We start from the raw sequence: 16522 nt of genomic DNA, 5'->3' as shown, positions 1-16522 counted from the left end.
CCCTCCTCCCTCCCAGTCCGTGTGTAGGGGAGCCTGGCACTGGCTGACGGCCTCATCCGGGCACGAGCGAGAAGTCTGCACCCCCTTCCCCTCTGCCTTTGCTGCCAAGAGAAGCTGGGGGACCCGAATGCCAGACCTTGCCCCAGGGAGCGGGGAGCCCCGGGAGAAAGGCCTGGCCCTACCCAAGATTGGGCAGTGACTGTGCCCGGCGCCCATGGGCAAGACAGGCCCACCAGTCTCAGTGGGAGGGAGATGGGCAGGCCATCCAGGTGGAAGAGAGGTGGGGGGGCCCCAGGGGCCACAGCTGTGCTGGAGAAGCCCCCGCAGGATGGACTGGTGCTGAGGGGCCAGGGTGCAGAAGGAAAATCAGTGATCTGAAGATGGGGGGGTGGGGGGAGGGGCAGGGTGGAGAAGAGGCACCCCTCCCCACCCCAGACTCCTCCCACCCTTGGCCTTCAGCAGCCTTCTCCCCACATCCCGCAGTCTCCTGGGCTCCCTTCCCGCCTGGACTCTGGGTTTCCCCGCTTGGGTCTCCTCCCCAGCGCACCCTGAGCGCACTCCCCTCCCCGCCCCTTACATTTCGCTCATCTTGGGGATTCTCTTTCTCTGCAATCAGGAGGAGAGAAAATGCTGACAAAGTCGTCTCCAGTTGTCATGGCAACCACAGCCCTAATTATTGTGTGCCGCCTGGTTCCAGGCTCTGGGAAGGGGGCTGGGAGAGAGATGGGGGTGGGGGGGGTAGTGAGGGTGGAGCCAAGAACCACCCCCCCCAACCCCCCACCCTAGGCCCTGCTCCCCCTCTCTGCCTGTGCTGGCCTCCGGTGGCCCCCACGCCTTATCTCCCCCCTGCCCCGGGCCCCCTTGCTCCAGCCCTGCACCCCCAGGTCCAACGTCAGCCTCCCTGGCTTCCTAGAAATAAAAGACACAACATGTGCTGGCTCACCGACCCCCAGGAGCCGGGCAGCTGCTGCAGGGCGGGTGCTGTCCAGCCTCGCTCTGCACATCCGGGGGAAGGGAGGCCCTCGGCCATCCAGCCACGGGCCAGGGTGTGTGTCTTAGCCCAGGACCCGTCTCCTGTGTGGTCCCACTCAAGAGGTGGCTTTGGGACCTGTTGACCCACCCGCGAACCTTCTTCTCCCCCCCGCCCCACCCTTCCTCTCGCCCCCAGAACACAGATGACCTCTTGGTGGCCTCTGCTGAGTGTCCGAGTGACGACGAGGACCTGGAGGAGTGTGAGCCCAGTACTGGTGAGTGCCTTTCCCCCCTCCCCTGCCCCGGGCCCGGGTGACGCTGATGGGAGGGGGGCGACTGTCCCTGCCACCTGGCCCAAGCCCACGGGGCCTGCTGCCAGGCCTTCACTTGCCCTGATAGCTTCCTCTGCCTTCCTGCCATTCCCCTCCAGGTCCCTCCAGTTGTCCCTCTGGCAAGGCCGTTTCTGGCCTTTTGGTACCCCAGCCCTCCGAGTTAGTGAGGTCCTTAGCTTGGGATCCTGGGGTTGAGGGCCAAGGAATGCTGGGAGGGAAAGAGGGGGACTTTTCCCCGAGAAAGATGAATAACTACAGCTCCCATGAGTCTTTATGGGGTGCGAGCCGGGGGTGGGGTAGGAGGGGGAGCGCAGGCCTAGGAACTACAACTCCCATCAGCTCTTGAGACCAGAACTACAACTCCCATCAGCTCTTGGGTCCAGGACTGCAACTCCCATCATTCCCTGAGGCCTGATTTTTCCCTGGGTCAGTAGTAGAGGAGACCTCCGCTGGATCGAGAACCCTCCTCATTCCCAGTCTCAGGGAGGAGGCCAGACACTCTGCCAGGCCAAGCTGGGGCAGTTATGCCACACAGCAGCTCTGTGCCAGGCAGTGAGTGGGCTGGGGCGGGGCGGGGTAGGAGATGTGCCCCTAGCCAGACACGTGACCCCTGAGGAGCTTGGGACCTGAGGTCTGGTCTAGATTGCTAGAGGGGCAGCTGCTCTAACAGGAGAGCAGGTGCTGGGAGGAAAGGCTTCCCGGGGGTGGCATTCCAGGCCTCTGCTGGATCCTTCCAGCTGGAGAGCTGGGCTCGGCCCCAGCGAGAGACCAGGCTGGCAAAGCAAGGGTGGGCCTCGAGTGCCAACTGAGAAGTGCGGGGTATGGAGTGGCACAGTGGGTGCGAGGGCTGCTCAGCTGAGCGGATTGGGGGTGGCTGAGAGGAGCCAGGGGGAGGGAGGGCCTGAGGAGCTGAGGTCCTGGTGCTTACGGCTGGCAGCGGGAACGGAGGAAGGACTGAATGTGGCCAGATTTCCCAGGAAGGGATCGTGGGACCCGGTGGTGGCCTGGATGAGCTTGTGGGAACCTCATCCCTTGCTTGGGTTTCCAGAGACTTCTGGTTACCTTGCAGTGGGTAGCGCCTGGGCTCTGGAGGTGGGGGCAGATGCCTGCGGGGTTGGCGACGGTGATGGGGTCAGGGGAGGGGGGCAGTCTCACTGGGGCATAGCTTGTGAACCCAGCCTGGCGGGGGCGGTCTGCCAGTCCCAGAGGAGACGCTCAAGCTGAGGGTAGGCTGCAACCGTGGAAGGAGTGTGGGGAGAGCAAGAAACACCACGGAGCCTTGGGGCAGAGGCTCAGGTTCCAGAGACCAATGGCAGGGGGAGAGTCGGGGCACAGGCCCCCAGACCCCACAGGCCAGAGCTGGAGAGCGTTGTTTGGTGGTCCGGGGCCCTGAGGCGCGTGGGGGAGCTGCAGGCTGTTGGGCTGCAAAGGCCTCCCCATCCACAGCCGAGAGCTGGTGCTTTCTGGAACAGACGCCGTCCACTGCGGGGAGGCCCCTCTGCTGGGGGGGCCATCTGGCTGCATCCCACTAGGCGATCTCAGCTCAGGGACGCACCTTCATGCTCTGCCGTTGCTTTGGGAGGTTCTGGGCATCTGGCAGCTTCCACGCAGCACTCTCCCCCTCAACCCTGCTTTACCTCCTCTACCCAGTCAGTTACTGGGGTGTCCCGTATATGGAAGCAGCTCCCCTAGCCCGGACCTGCCGAAAGGGGCCGTGATGATCAGCTCCACGAGAGCCCTGGGATAGGACTCCGGGGACACAGGGCTGTGTGGGTCTTGAGAAAAGGGCACTTGGCCCCATCACATGTGTTTGCACGCATGTGCTCACTCTGGGGGGTGGGGGGGAGGGACTATGGGGTGAGAGGAGGGGTCTGCTCTCCCCGGACCCCGTGGAGAGGAGTGTGGGGCCACACGGCCACCGCGCAGGGACAGGCAGTGCATACTGGGCCACACCGGGGCCACACACTCCCCGAGGTTCGAACTTTCCAGCCGCCACCTGGAGTCTTGTCAGGGGCCTGGATGTGACGGACGCTGAGTCGCTGAGTGCGTGCACCGGTTGGCCGAGCTCCCTTAGGCTGTGTTGGGACGAGGGAGTAAAGGGGAGCTGAGGTAGGCAGGTCGGCCGCCCTCCCTGGATCAGAGGGCCAAGCCCCTGAGGGGAGGGTGGAGGGTAGAGGAGGACTAGAAGCCGGGGGTGGGGGGTGGGGGGGTAGGGAGAGGCTGGTGGACAGCCTGGCACCGGGCTTTGAAAATAAGGGCAGAGCGTACGCGTAAGCCTCCAGAGGAGACCGGCAGAAGCCAGAGGTTCTCCCCCAGGTGTGCGTGGCACGTGTGTGTATTTTCATACGCACACCCGTCCCATATGCTTCAGGTTGGGGTTTTATCCTGATGGGAGGCCAGGCAAAGACCAAGATGACTCCAGAGCCCCTCAGGCTGATCTAGACCATGCCACCCGCCCCGTCTACTGAGAAAGGGGACTCCAGCCAGAGGCCCTCTTGTGCCCCGGGTGCAGGGAGGCTGTTCTCTAGCACAGGGCCGGGCCTCCTTGGGCTCCGAGGTCAGTGTTAGAGGAGGAGGCAGCCTGGCTAGAGACAGTGGCTACCCAGGGGCTGACCCCAGGGACCCCAGGCCGTTGGCATCCCTCCCACCTGCCAGATCCTCCTCCCTGGGTCCAGATGTCAAGCCTGGGATCGTCCCCACTCGCTTTCCACCCTTCCTCTCCACTTGGGCCCCTTCCCAGACCCCAGGCCCCACTCCTCCTTCCCGTAGCTCGGTGAGATCATAGTCCAACGTGGTTATTTCACGTGAGGTTGGCCAGCCAGTCAAAGAAGGGTATGGATTGATGGGCACCGTGTTTTCATTCTTTTGAGAGGGAGTGCCTTCAGCGGGGGCGTGCTCTGCATCGTGGGTAATGTGGCCCACCACCCCTCGCTGTCTTCGCCAGCCTGACCCGCACATTAGGGTATGGTGCCCTGTGGGGACTTGAGTTTGCACCCCTTGAGGCACCGAGGAAGGGCGCACACGGACTCAGATCCACAGCGGCACACATTTACATGCGTGCACACGTGTCTGACCAGGGGCGCACGCACGTACATCCGTGCACACACACTTAGGGATCTACCAGCAAGCTCACGCACACCCACTCGCACAGGTGTGAATACGTTCAATCCTAGACGGTCACAGGCCGTTCGCACCTCAGACCAAAGGAGGCGCACACACGCTCAGATCTAAAGAGACACATGTGTCGTCTGTAACACACAGACACACGGCTACTGAGACCCACAGAAGCACAAACCCATACAGCCGCGTGTCACGGCTCCACCCAAGTCCACACTCATGTTCAGGCCTCCCGTGTCCTGCCAGTAAGTTCGCACAAACCCATACAGATGCCTGGTCTTACAGAGACACATGCTTACATTCATACCCACGTGTTCAGAGACACACGCACACACACTCGGAGACACGTACATTCAGATTCACACATGCTTGGAGACATACACATGGTCGGACCCTTCAGGGCATACACACTCGTACGGAGTCCTGCAGTGGTGTTTACACGTGCACGCACACACACACACACACACACACACACACACACACACACGTCTACACTGGCCCGCACGGGCACCCACGGATACCGATGCGCTTACTCGTATGCTCAGATGTCCACATGAGCTGCTCACAGATGGGCTCGTATCCTCAGGCCCTCAGGCCGCACATACGTGTTCAGGCCCAATAAAACGCATGCCTCTGTGTTCACACACAGGTGAGCACATGCCGCTGTTCAGACCCCCGAGGGCACACACATGCGCGAGCACTCAGATTCATGTAAGCCCCCCACGTGGCTCAGACCCACAGAGCCAGCTCGTGCGCTTACCCCGTGTAGGCACGACCCTTCGGAGGCTTTGCGCCCGTGCATACGTACGAGAGACCCTCAGAGGCTTAATTCCACAGATGCGGGCGCGCGCGCTCAGACCCACACATCTAGCTCAGAATTCACAGAAGCACAAATGAGCTCACATTCCAGAGTTTCTTAAGATAACACCAGTTGCCATAACAGATCAACTCCACAGCACCTGTGGTTTAATACCTAGAAATTTATTTCTCCTCTACGAGCACTCGCCCAGGGCCTGGCCTTCCGTCTGGAAGCCACACTGTCCCCACCAGGTGAGGTCCCGAGTTGCGGAAGGTGACCCACGGTGGGGTCACGCGCGGGTGGGTTCTCCGGGCCAGGGTGGAGAGGGGCGCTCATTGCTTGCGACCATTCTGCCCGCGGCCATCCGGAGCTCAGTCTCCCGGCCCCGGCTCAGCTTCGAGGAAGGCTGGGAGGTATGGCCTTGCCGTGCCCCCGGGGAGGAAGCAGAAACAGATGCGGTGACCAGACCAGCTAGCGATTTCTGTGTCCAGTGTGGCCTCTGGGTCACCAACAGTCCATTTCACTCTTTCTCACACCCGCAGAGCACGCCTCCCCCCGCCCCCCAAGGGAGACACCCTGAAGCCTCACCCCCTCAGGGCTGTCACTGCAAAGGGGAGGGTGTCTGGGAGATGGCGGCCCGCTTGGCTGGGTCCAGACTTGCTCCTGGGTGTCCACACGTGAACTAAAAGGGTAATCGATCTCACGGACCACACAGCTCAGCCCCGCCCCGAATCCAGTGGGCCAGAGTCAGCCATCACAGTAAAACCTGTCATGCAAAAAAAGAGAAGAATGGAAAACCCCCCAAGACCCCTAGTTCTAAGCCTTGAGGAAATCCAGCCTCCCCTGCAGTGGGCGAGACTCCACCCCTGCGGTGGCGAACTTTCTTCCTTAACCCCCGTCCTCTACTGTCTTCGAGAAACTCCCTCTCCTTGGTTTGTGGCCCTGATGCTGCCTCTGTGAAGGGCCTCCCAGTTCTTATCCTCCGTGGCCTCCTCGGAAGTGGGTGTTGGGAAAACGTCCTCCTTGGGGACTCGGCCCACTTCCTGTCCCTGCATATTTGGGGGCCCAGAGGTGGTTTCTCAGGCTCCAGCAAAGCGGCTGCCCTCAGAGTTCTTTCCCAGACACACTTGCGAAGCCCGTTTATTTCCGTGTTGCTCTGATCATGGGATCAGAGCCTGTCTCTTCATTTAGCGATGACGCTTCTGAAGGCCTTCGAAACAGCAGGTGGGGAGGCCACACCCTCCATCTGATCTGTGAGGCGAGGCCGAGGCCTCCTTGTGCAGGTAGACGTCTCACGGGGTCATTGTCCCTCACAGCCATCTTTGGTCTCTCTCGCGATTTGTGGTTTGGAAGCATCGGCTCTCTGGACGCTTGGCAAGCCCCGCGTTTCCGGGCTCTCTCTGTTGCCTTCGTCTCTGCTTGCAAAGCCCCCACTCACTCTTGCCTAACTCAGTCTTCTTATGATGCATTACTGAAAGCCGAAAGGAAAAGCCGGCATCGTCACCCCAACTTTCCTGGCACATTCCCTTGGGGCCTCAGCCTCCGCCGGCGCACGCTCTGCCCCGTAGGGCATCACAAGCGGAGGCTGGAACCCAATGTCCCGCATCGTACGCTGCTTCATCTTTCTAGCCCTTTCCCTGGCTTGTTACCTGAAGCCCACGGGTTTTGGGGGCACACAGGTCTGGTTCGGCATCCGTACTTGTGAAGGCAACATGTGTTTCTGCAACAGATAACCCCCAGATCTCAGTGGTTTCTTCCAGGGAAGCATCTCACTCAAGTGAAAGCCCACCAGGGTGCTTCCCCATCAGCAGGTGGCTCCGCCCCAAGGGGCGCTTTGGGAATCCAGCCTCCTTCCCTCCTTGTAGCTCCTCCGTACTCAGCAGGCAGTTTGCGAGGTCACTGGAAGGAGGGGAAAGGGCATGCACCCGGGAGACTTTCCCAGGCGGCTACTAGCAGCGGCCCCTGCTCAGTCATACGGCCACACCTACTTGTAAGGGGTGCTGGGAAATGTAGTCTTGCAGCCCAGGAGAAGGAGACCATGAGTTTGGGGAAAGAGGCATTCACAGAGGCCTGCCTCACACGCTGGGACCCACGGGGGCATGCTCACAGGCTCTCGGTGGGGCATGCACGCATGCGCACAGGAGTTCAGACCCAGGCTCAGAAGCAGGTGGACCCAGGCACAGCCAGGGGCTCGCTTACACGCACACGTCTATGCAGGTTCCCTGACGCTCACGTGCTCAGATCCGTTGAGGTTCGTGTCCACACGATGCCCAGGTGCACAGGAACAGACTCTGAGGGGTGCGTTCCTGCACACACACACACACACACACACACACACACACACACGATACGCATCTGCTCTGACCTTGAATCCGCCTTGACGCTTGCCATTGGCTGCGCTGCTGTTTCCGAGTGGGGCGGGGCGCCATCTTCCAGGTCACTGCACGCAGTTGGGCACAGGTTGTTGTCTACTGGAACAGGTGAGTAAGGGCTGAAATCTAGCCAGTGCTCTCTGCTCACCAAGCTGTGTGTCCTGGTCCCTGGAGCAGGGCTGTGGCCTCCAGGAAGCCAGAGTACCTTTTTCTAATTGTGTAAAGAGAAGCTATTCGCCAAGTCGTGTGCGTGCAGGTCTGTGGCCACACTGAGGGGCTGCCTTTTTGCGAACCCACACGAAACGCCCTGTGGGCTAGCGGCTTTCTTGCTGTCACAGCCTGGGCAGGCACCCCGCGCTGGCGGACGGGGCCTCAGCCAGCCGATTGCTCAGTCTGTGACACTCAACCTCAGTGCTAGGTGCTCTTTTGGGAGTAGGCACGTCCTGCTTGGGTGGGAATGGGGTTCTTGGGTACATTTCCAGTCAGGAGTCGCTGTGCCCTGAAGGCAGAAAGGGCTCAGCTTGCTGGTCTCCTTGGCCAGAATGGAATTCTCTCTAGTAAGTGGGACTGACACGTCCTGGCATTCAACTTAGGAGTTGGGTGGGGGGTGGGGGGGCTTCTGTGATCCGTGCTCCTGTGAGTATTTCCCAAGTGCTGTAGCTGCCTGAGGTGGGGGAGGGGCGGGAAGCTGCCTAGGGTCCTTCTCAGACTCCCGGGAGCACCCCATCCCAATGTACAGCCTTGTAGAGCTGGACCCGGGGTCCCAGGCACCCCAAGTCTTCCTCAAACGCCCAGTGGGAAGGGGAGCCCCTGGTTGGACTTTCACAGTGAGGAGTCTCTGAGGGGTCCTCCCTTCCTCCAGAGCCTGCTAACTCCTCGCCAGGACAAGCTTGCTGGACCCTGGACCAGTGAATGAACGACCCCAGGGAAACCCAGTGCCCTATGTTACATGCGGCTTGCCTGCCACAGAGTCAGTTCGGCTTTGATCGAATGTGGGGGAAGGAAGACAGTGTGGGGTCTTGACAGCGTGTTATCTTGTGGGGACAGCAGGGGCTGTGGGGTGAGGAGACGGAGGCTGGGGTGCAGGGCCATGAGAAGGGGGCACCGAGGGGCAGTTGTGGTGGTGTGGAGGATGTGGGTGAGAGCGGGACACCCTCAGGAGACACCGTCAAAGCCTTGGACAGAGAAGGGCCCAAGGAAAGCTCCCAGAGAAGCTGGGGGACACAGGGACGGGGCTGAGACCCAGATATGGAGGCAGGACACAGCTGGGGTTGAAGGGCAGGGGCAAGAGTCAAGGTGACCAGGCCTGGGAGGGCTCTGGAGCCTGGGAGACGCTGCACAGGGGGACCTTGGGGGGCCTGTGTGCCCCAAGGTCCTAAAGAACCAGTGAGTTGGGACAAAAGGTTGCAGAGGGCTCAGGCTGGGCAGGATTTGTCTGTGGTCCAAGGCCTGAGGCCCTCCTCCCCCACCCCTAGTCTATCTGGGGGTGAGAGGGTAGAGAGACAAGGTCTGTGCCCTGACCGGCCTGATTAACCCCTGCAACCGGTGGCCCCATCCAGCATCAAAGGTAGAGATGGTGATGGGTGAGAGCTGGGTCAGGCCGAACTCAGCGGTGCTGCTCTGTGTGGGTCAGGGGAGGAAGGGTGTTCAAAACCCAGTTGTTCTGACCCGTGAGGGGCTCCCACCCCATCCCCAGATACCTAGCCTGGCCGGGCCCAGAGGAAATGCCTGGTGAGTATTCCTCCCCTTCCCTTGGTCAAAACACGATGAGCCCCCCGCACCAGGCCCAGTGCTGGGTGCTAGGGAGATAGATGGGCCTTGAACCTTCCCTAGCAGTGAGCCCAAACCAGAGGCCTTCTTGGGAGAGGAGGTATTTGGCCGGACTCGAAGCACGAGTGAAATATTAGCAGGGGCGAGGTGTTCGGAACGGAAGGCAAAGGTCAGGAAGAGGGCCGGTGGTGTGGCCCAGCAGGGAGAGGAACTGTGCCGTGACGGGACACAGGCTGCCAGCCTCCCCCTAAGAGCTGGGAGCTGAATGTGCCCTTTACCCAGGGACCAGGGTGCTGGGCCATCCATGGTGGGTCCAGGGCTCAGGAGGGGATGGGGAGATCAATTATTCATCCATAGGCAGGAGGTCCACAAGAGCCAGACCTTGGCCTCACCCTGGGCCTGGAGCCCAATGCCCTAATTTTATAGATGAGGAAGCTGAGAGCTTGACAGATGAGGAGGCCCAGAACGTGACAGAATCTTGTCCGTGGTCACACAGTAATTAATGACAGAACAGGTCTGCGGCCTCCCAGGTTAACAAGCCAAGAGTCAAACAGATTACTGCAGGCATGGGGAGGATGAATCAGGCCTTTCCAGGCTCCTTGTGAGAACTTGACCCTTTCCTGGTCTCTGAGCGCCACAGAAAGGACTGGAGAGTCCATTTGTTCACCTTGCCTGATGCAGACACCGAGTGACCTTGGGAAGTCCTCCCCACCCCGGGCCTCAGCATCCTCTTCCATAAAAAGCTAACTTTGGACGGTCCCAGCTCCACAGAACATGCTTGTCTGCTTTGGGCTCAGTTTTTCAGTGTGGCTGAGCCCCTGGAGGGCCAGGTGCCCTGGGGCTTCACAATGTGGGGTGCAGGTGAGCCCTGGCCCAGGGGGAGTTGGGAGCCTGGTGGGAGGAGCAGCCCGGGGAGCTAGGCAAGGCTACGAGTTCAATGGCAAGATCTTGGCTGTGGCAGGCTAGGGTGGCCAAGGACAGCTCTGCCAGATTTTGCCGGAGCTTGGGATCAGAAGGATCAACAGACACAGAGGCTTAGGGGGCAGGGAGCAGGAGAAGAGACGCCAAGATGTGGCAGTGGCACATGGCCGGGCGTGGCTGCAGTGGGGCAGGCAGGGCCTGGGAGTGGAGCCCCCGGGGTGCTTCCTCTGGAGGGGATAGGGGGCTTAGGGCCCGATCTGTGAAAACCACGCCCTGCAGAGACCAGGGAGAAGCACTCAGATGGGGGCAGGGCTTGGGTGTAGGGCGAGCTAGAGAGGAAATCTCCAGCCCCAACCAGGCCCAGAGGTGTCCCTCTAAGAGGAGAGAGCGCTCCCAGACCTAGACTCCAGCTGGATCTACCCCACACCAGTGGGATGCAGTATTTGCCAGAGGGGCAGTGGGCTGATGGGGCTTGTCAAGTTGTTGACCCCGGGTCTGATGGGAATTGTAGTCTGTGCCCCCCCCCCGGCTCCAAGGGCTAATGGGAGTTGTAGTTCTCACCCTTTGGGGCTGATGGGAATTGCAGTTTATGCCCAGGGTACCACAGTTAAGAGACCTAAGGGAGAAAGGGAGGAGACCTAATCACGGCCCCCCAACCTTCCCGACTAGTCCCCCCCCTCCCCGGGCCCTATATTAGCAAGTGCTTCCTTCCCAGATGGCTGTGTATGTATTTTCTTTTCTTTTTTTGCTTTCTTCTTCTTTCCGTTGTTTTATTATTGTTTTAAGAATAATAAGAGGGCCAGAGGCAGTCCAGCCCTGGTCAGGTCCTGGCGGCCCATGGGGGTTCTGGGGAGGGGGAGGGGGGAAGCCAGTGGGGGTCAGAGGTGGAGGGTGAAGAAAGAGCACGTTGGGGAATTAGGGTTAGCGCAGGAGTCGTGTGTTCCTGTCCACCTCCCTCCCTCCCTCCTTCTTCCCTACCCCCCCCGCCTTCCCACCTCCCTGCCTCCACAGGGCTTCTCACACCCTCTCCCAGAGTCCTATGGGACAAGACCCTCCCCCAGCCTGTCTCCTCCTTGCCCACTCTTTCTCATGGACTTTGTCACCTCCCACCTCAGTTTTCTCCTCTTCCCATGGCCAGCCTGCAATTGACCTTCAAAGCTGCTTCCCATGACCATCCCCCCCAAGTCCTCTCACCCATGTATCGATTCCTCCATAGCTGCCAGTACCTCCCTTTCCCCCAAGCCCTCCTTCCCACTGCTCCCTCCTTCCTCCCATGCTGTCACCAAGTGGTGGTAACAGTTTCCCCAAGCGAGCCCGCACTGTGCAGATCTTAGCTTTGTGTTTAACGAGGGGGAGAGGGCACAAGTGAGGGAGGCGAGAGAGCGTACAGGAGGAAGCAAGATGTCCAGAGGGAGAGAAGAGCGAGGGAGGGAGATGCCAAACAGATAGACAGAAAACGTGGTACGGAAAAGTTGTTTTTTCTTATTTTTTCCGGGAGAACCCGCTTACACAGCTCTGTTTGTAATTTTTTTCTTCATGCTAAAATCACACGGCCTATTTGTTGATGTAAGTTGCCTGAATTCCGTGGTATGCTATCTTCTTTTTTAAAAAACAAAAGAAAAAAAAAAAAAACAAAAGCAAAAAAAGAGAAAAATCTAGAAAAAAAAAAAACCCTAAAAGATATTGTTGTTAGGTTTGTTTAAATGCTGCTCTTGTATCTGTTTTTAAGCCTTAAACCAGTAGAGTTTTTTTTTTTCCGTTTCTTTTCGATTTCCTTTCCTTTCTGTTCCTTTTGGTTTCTTAAGACAAACAAAAGACCAAAACCCAGTGAGCCGCAGAGCCCGTGCGTGGGGTGCCCAGGGCTTCCGAGCCGCTGCCCGCTTAAAGCGCAGCGCGCCGGCAGGCTGGCGGGCGGGCCCAGCCCGCTCTAGTCTCCGCCAAAGCCAATTGGAACCGATTTGGGTGTGTGAGGCTGTTGTTTCTCTCTCTGTGCCAGCCGCCTGCGCCCTGGGCCCTCGCTGACACCCTCTCTTCTCTCTTCTCTCTCTTGTTCTAGGAGGAGAGTTAATATTGCCCATTATCACGGAGGACTCCTTAGACCCCCCTCCCGTGGCCACCCGATCCCCCTTCGTGCCCCCACCCCCCACCTTCTATCCCTTCCTCACGGGCGTGGGCGCCACCCAAGACACCTTGCCCCCACCCGCGGCCCGCCGCCCGCCCGCCGGGGGCCCGTGCCAGGCCGAGCAGGACGACAGCGACTGCGAAGAGCCCATCGAGGCCTCGGGCTTTGCGTCCGGGGAGGTCTTTGACTCCAGCCTCCCCCCCACGGACGACGAGGACTTTTACACCACCTTTCCCCTGGTCACGGACCGCACCACCCTCCTCTCACCCCGCAAACCCGCTCCCCGGCCCCACCTCAGGACAGATGGGGCCACGGGCGCCCCCGGGGTGCTGCTGGCCCCCTCCGCCCCGGCCCCCAACCTGCCCGCGGGCAAAATGAACCACCGAGACCCGCTGCAGCCCTTGCTGGAGAACCCGCCCCTGGGGCCTGGGGCCCCCACGTCCTTCGAGCCGCGGAGGCCCCCGCCCCTGCGCCCGGGCGTGACCTCCGCCCCCGGCTTCCCCCATCTGCCCACAGCCAACCCCACGGGGCCCGGGGAGCGGGGCCCGCCCGGCGCGGTGGAGGTGATCCGGGAGTCCAGCAGCACCACGGGCATGGTGGTGGGCATCGTGGCGGCCGCGGCGCTCTGCATCCTCATCCTCCTCTACGCCATGTACAAGTACCGCAACCGCGACGAGGGCTCCTACCAGGTGGACCAGAGCCGGAACTACATCAGTAACTCGGCCCAGAGCAATGGGGCAGTGGTCAAAGAGAAGGCCCCGGCCGCTCCCAAGACGCCCAGCAAGGCCAAGAAGAACAAAGACAAGGAGTACTACGTGTGAGCCCCGGCACCGCGCCCCACTGCCAGCTGCCCCTCCCGGGACGGCCCCGGGAGGCGGGTGCGGCCCTCTCCCCGCCGGGGGCTCTGGGGACCCGCTCCCTGGCTGCCTCAGACTTCTCTCACGAAGAGGAAACGCAAAAAAAAAAAAAAAAAAAAAAAAAGGAAAAAAAAAAGAAAGAAAAGAAAAAGAGGGAAGAAAGAAAGAAAAAAAGAAAGAAGGAAAAAAGAAAAACAGAAAAGGAAACCCCGTGCTCGTCCCCTTCCTCCTGCCGTCGGGTGCGGCGGCACCGTCAGTCCCGGGGGCTGTCTGTCCCTCTCAGCCCTGCGCCTGCCGGGCAGGGCACGTGCTCACAGCCCTGGGTTGATTTATTTTTTTAAGGGGGGGGTAGTTTTATTTTGGTGGGGTTGGGCGGGAAGGAAGGCTGGGGGTTTTGTAAAGTGTCCACTCCTCGTCCTGTTTAATTTCCCGCAATTTTTCTTCTGCCCTCTGTCCCTCCTGCCTTCCTTCTCCTCCCAAGCCCTCCGGCCCCCGTCCCAGGCTTGCCGTGTCTCTCGGTCCCCACCCTCCCTCTCTCCACTTCTTTTCTCGTGTGTCTGGTTTCTCCCTTCCTTTCCTACCCTTGGGTTTCCAGAGTCGGTGGGAGAAGGGCGGGCGGGTGGGCCGAGCGGCCCAGCGTGGGGGGGGCGGGGCGGGGCGGGGCAGTGGGAGTTGCCCCGAGCGCCCCGACTCCGCCCACCAGGAGGAGGCGCTTGCCTGGTGCCGCCCAGGGAAGGGGCTCGGGCCGCCGAAGGCCTGTTCTGTCGTGTGCCGCCGGGCGACGTGCATTGATGGGGAAGCTGCTGGAGGAGCAGGGGTGGGGGGCGGGTGGGAGGGGAAAGGCAAATGCAGATATATATTAAAGACAAATAATCTAGATACCGCGAGCAGCGGCCTGTGGCACCCGTTGGGCGCGGGCACCAGGGAAGAGAGAGAGCGAGGCATCGCCCGCTGACTGCTGGGGTCACTTCTCTGCCCACGGGCTCCCTGCTCCCCCAGTTTTTTTTCTCTCTTTGTTAACAAATGTGTCTGAGTCTTGGAAAACACCCCAACCCCGGAAATGTGTGGGAAAAGAAAACAAAAACTTTCCAAATCCAACGGTCCTGTGCAGTTTTTTTCTGGGTGGGTACCGTTGGGACATTGGTCCTGGCTCTGGCCTGGGGTCTGGGCCCGAATTGCGGCCCATGAGAGCTGGTAAGTAGTCTCCAAAGATTTGGGCCGAGCATAGCTTTGGGCTCCTGGGGAGCGGCTTGTCTTTGTCTCACCCCCATGTCCCTCCTGGCCCCAGGATCGGGCCAGGTAAGCAGCTGGTCTGTGGTCTTGGCTGAGCCCACCCACCGAAGCTCTGGAGGTGATCAGATCACCAGAGGCAAGAGCATCGTGTTGCCCCCTAGTGGCCACATCGGGCCCACGCCTCTGGGGGCTGCTGGGGTCTTGCTACAGCCCTTGGGGAAGGTGGTGGTGTTCCTGGGTGGCCAGGGCTCCAGTGGCTGAGTGCACATTTGCCCCCAGTTCCGCCCAACTCCAGGGTCTCTGCTTTTTCTGCATCTCTAGGGATTTGGGACCTAATCTCTGCCGCCCCGCCTACCCACCCCCTCCCGGGGCCCGGTCTACACTGCCCCAGTCTACGCTGCTCGCCGGCTGACTGTGGGCACCTCCTGCAGCTGTAGGTAGAAGCAGAGCTTCATCCTAGGGCGTTTGCTCCTTCATGGAGACACTGAACAAGCTCACGGTCCCAAACACGCGGAGAGACGGGTCTGGATTTGAAACTCTTAGGTGAGGGTTAGGTGCCAGCGTCCTCAGGAGAGAGGAGGGTGGATGGTCTTCCTCTCCCAGGTGGCAGTTTGGGATCGCCATGCCGCTGGGCACGTGAGCCCTGACTCAGCCGTGCTTCTGTCACTCAGGTCTCCTCCACTTTCTGCTTGGTGGATCTTGCTCCCGTCTCTTGGTTCTGCTTTCTTGTGCCCTTGGCTCGCCATCGCCCTGGGCCACTTGAAGCTGCTCCCCAAGCTCCCATCCACAGGTGGCTCTGTTGCTGGCCAGCCCATTCTTGCGGCATTTTCCAGTTCGCAGGTCTGGTCCATGGACATCTGCCAGGTCTTTGGGCTTGGTGTCCACAGGAGCCTCACCTCCTCGTCCTTCCTTCCATCCTGGGATGAAGCTTTTTTGTTTCAGGATCCTCCTTACCCTGGGGTGTGCCCCCAGGGGCCTTTGAGAGCCCTGCCCCAGAGTCCTATCACTGGTGGGGGAGCGGGTTCTCCAGTAGCTGCTGTGGATTTCCTTAGACCAGGCCTCTCCTTGCCCTCCTGAACCAACCACCTGGGGGGAGGCATGGGCCCTGCTTCTGCCCAGCTGCTCACAGCCTAGGAGCCTGAGGTCAGCTGTAACCCCCTGTGGAAGCCTGCGGGGAGGCCCTGACTTGGGGTGGTCTGGCCAGGACATCCTGTCCCTGTGCTGGCCGTGGCCTTGCGCCCACGTCTTCCGCTGCTGTTCTGTTTGTCCGAGGGATGGAAATTTATCTCAGGTTCCCCCGCCCCATCGTCACTGGCCAAAGAAAACCAAGAGAGGCAGGCAGGAGTTCCTTGGTGTCAAGAAGGGAACGTTCTTCTTCCAGAAATTTCTAGAAATTCTATTTGTCTATTCCAGAAATTCTAAATTTCTATTCCAGAATTTCTAGAAATTCATTCTTATTCTAGAAATTTCTAGAATGGCCCTGAACAGTCTGTCAGAGTAGGGGGCCAGAAAGAGGGACAGTGGAGGAGTTGGAAGGATGGGTCCCAGTCCTGCTCATTGCCATGGGGGTGTAGGACTGGGTGTTTTCTTCTCTTTGTAAGGAGACTAAGAGCTCCTTGCCACTCAAGGGGTTGGTTGTGAGTCAATCTACCGTTGACTCAGTTTACCTGTCTGTAAGATATGGTCACTTCAGTCTCAGCTCCTTCGTCTGGGCATCTGATGTTGAACCTATCACCTGGGCCTGAGCTGAGGTCCTTTGGAGTCTGGCTGGACTGGCATTGACCCTCAGGAGTGTCCAAACAGCATCTGGGGGTGACTGAAATTCCAGGCACCTCGCTCATTGACAGTTGGTTCTATCAGGGATGTGCCAGGAGATTCCACCTGGGGAGGAGCAAGGACCGAGCTGGGGAAGAAGCTCGAAGTGGAGTCTAGCTGATCCCTTTGACCTTGAAGACCTGCCCTACCACCCAAACCCCCGGTGGAGGGAACACAAGGTCAGCCAGTCCTGGCACTCTTCTGGAAGGACA

General features: G+C 59.9%; 1 protein-coding gene across 1 annotated transcript in view; it reads left to right on the top strand.

Annotated features, from left to right (window-relative positions):
* The window catches only part of NRXN2 (neurexin 2), a 78614-nt gene extending 65261 nt beyond the window's left edge, over positions 1 to 13353 (top strand). Inside the window, exons 17-18 of the mRNA XM_047071840.1 lie at positions 1169 to 1247; positions 12340 to 13353. Of these exons, the coding sequence (XP_046927796.1) occupies positions 1169 to 1247; positions 12340 to 13226 (966 nt within the window). The 3' untranslated portion in view covers positions 13227 to 13353. The remainder of the gene's footprint in view (positions 1 to 1168; positions 1248 to 12339) is intronic.
* Positions 13354 to 16522: the final 3169 nt, after the last annotated feature.

This window comes from Lynx rufus, unplaced genomic scaffold, assembly GCF_022079265.1.
Source record: "Lynx rufus isolate CCGP_SWC_20201006 ecotype Redwood Valley unplaced genomic scaffold, mLynRuf1.p SCAF_9, whole genome shotgun sequence".
NCBI classification, from domain to species: Eukaryota; Metazoa; Chordata; class Mammalia; order Carnivora; family Felidae; genus Lynx; species Lynx rufus.
The sequence above is the reverse complement of the archived record's forward strand: the minus strand, read 5'-3'. Positions and strand labels throughout refer to the sequence as shown.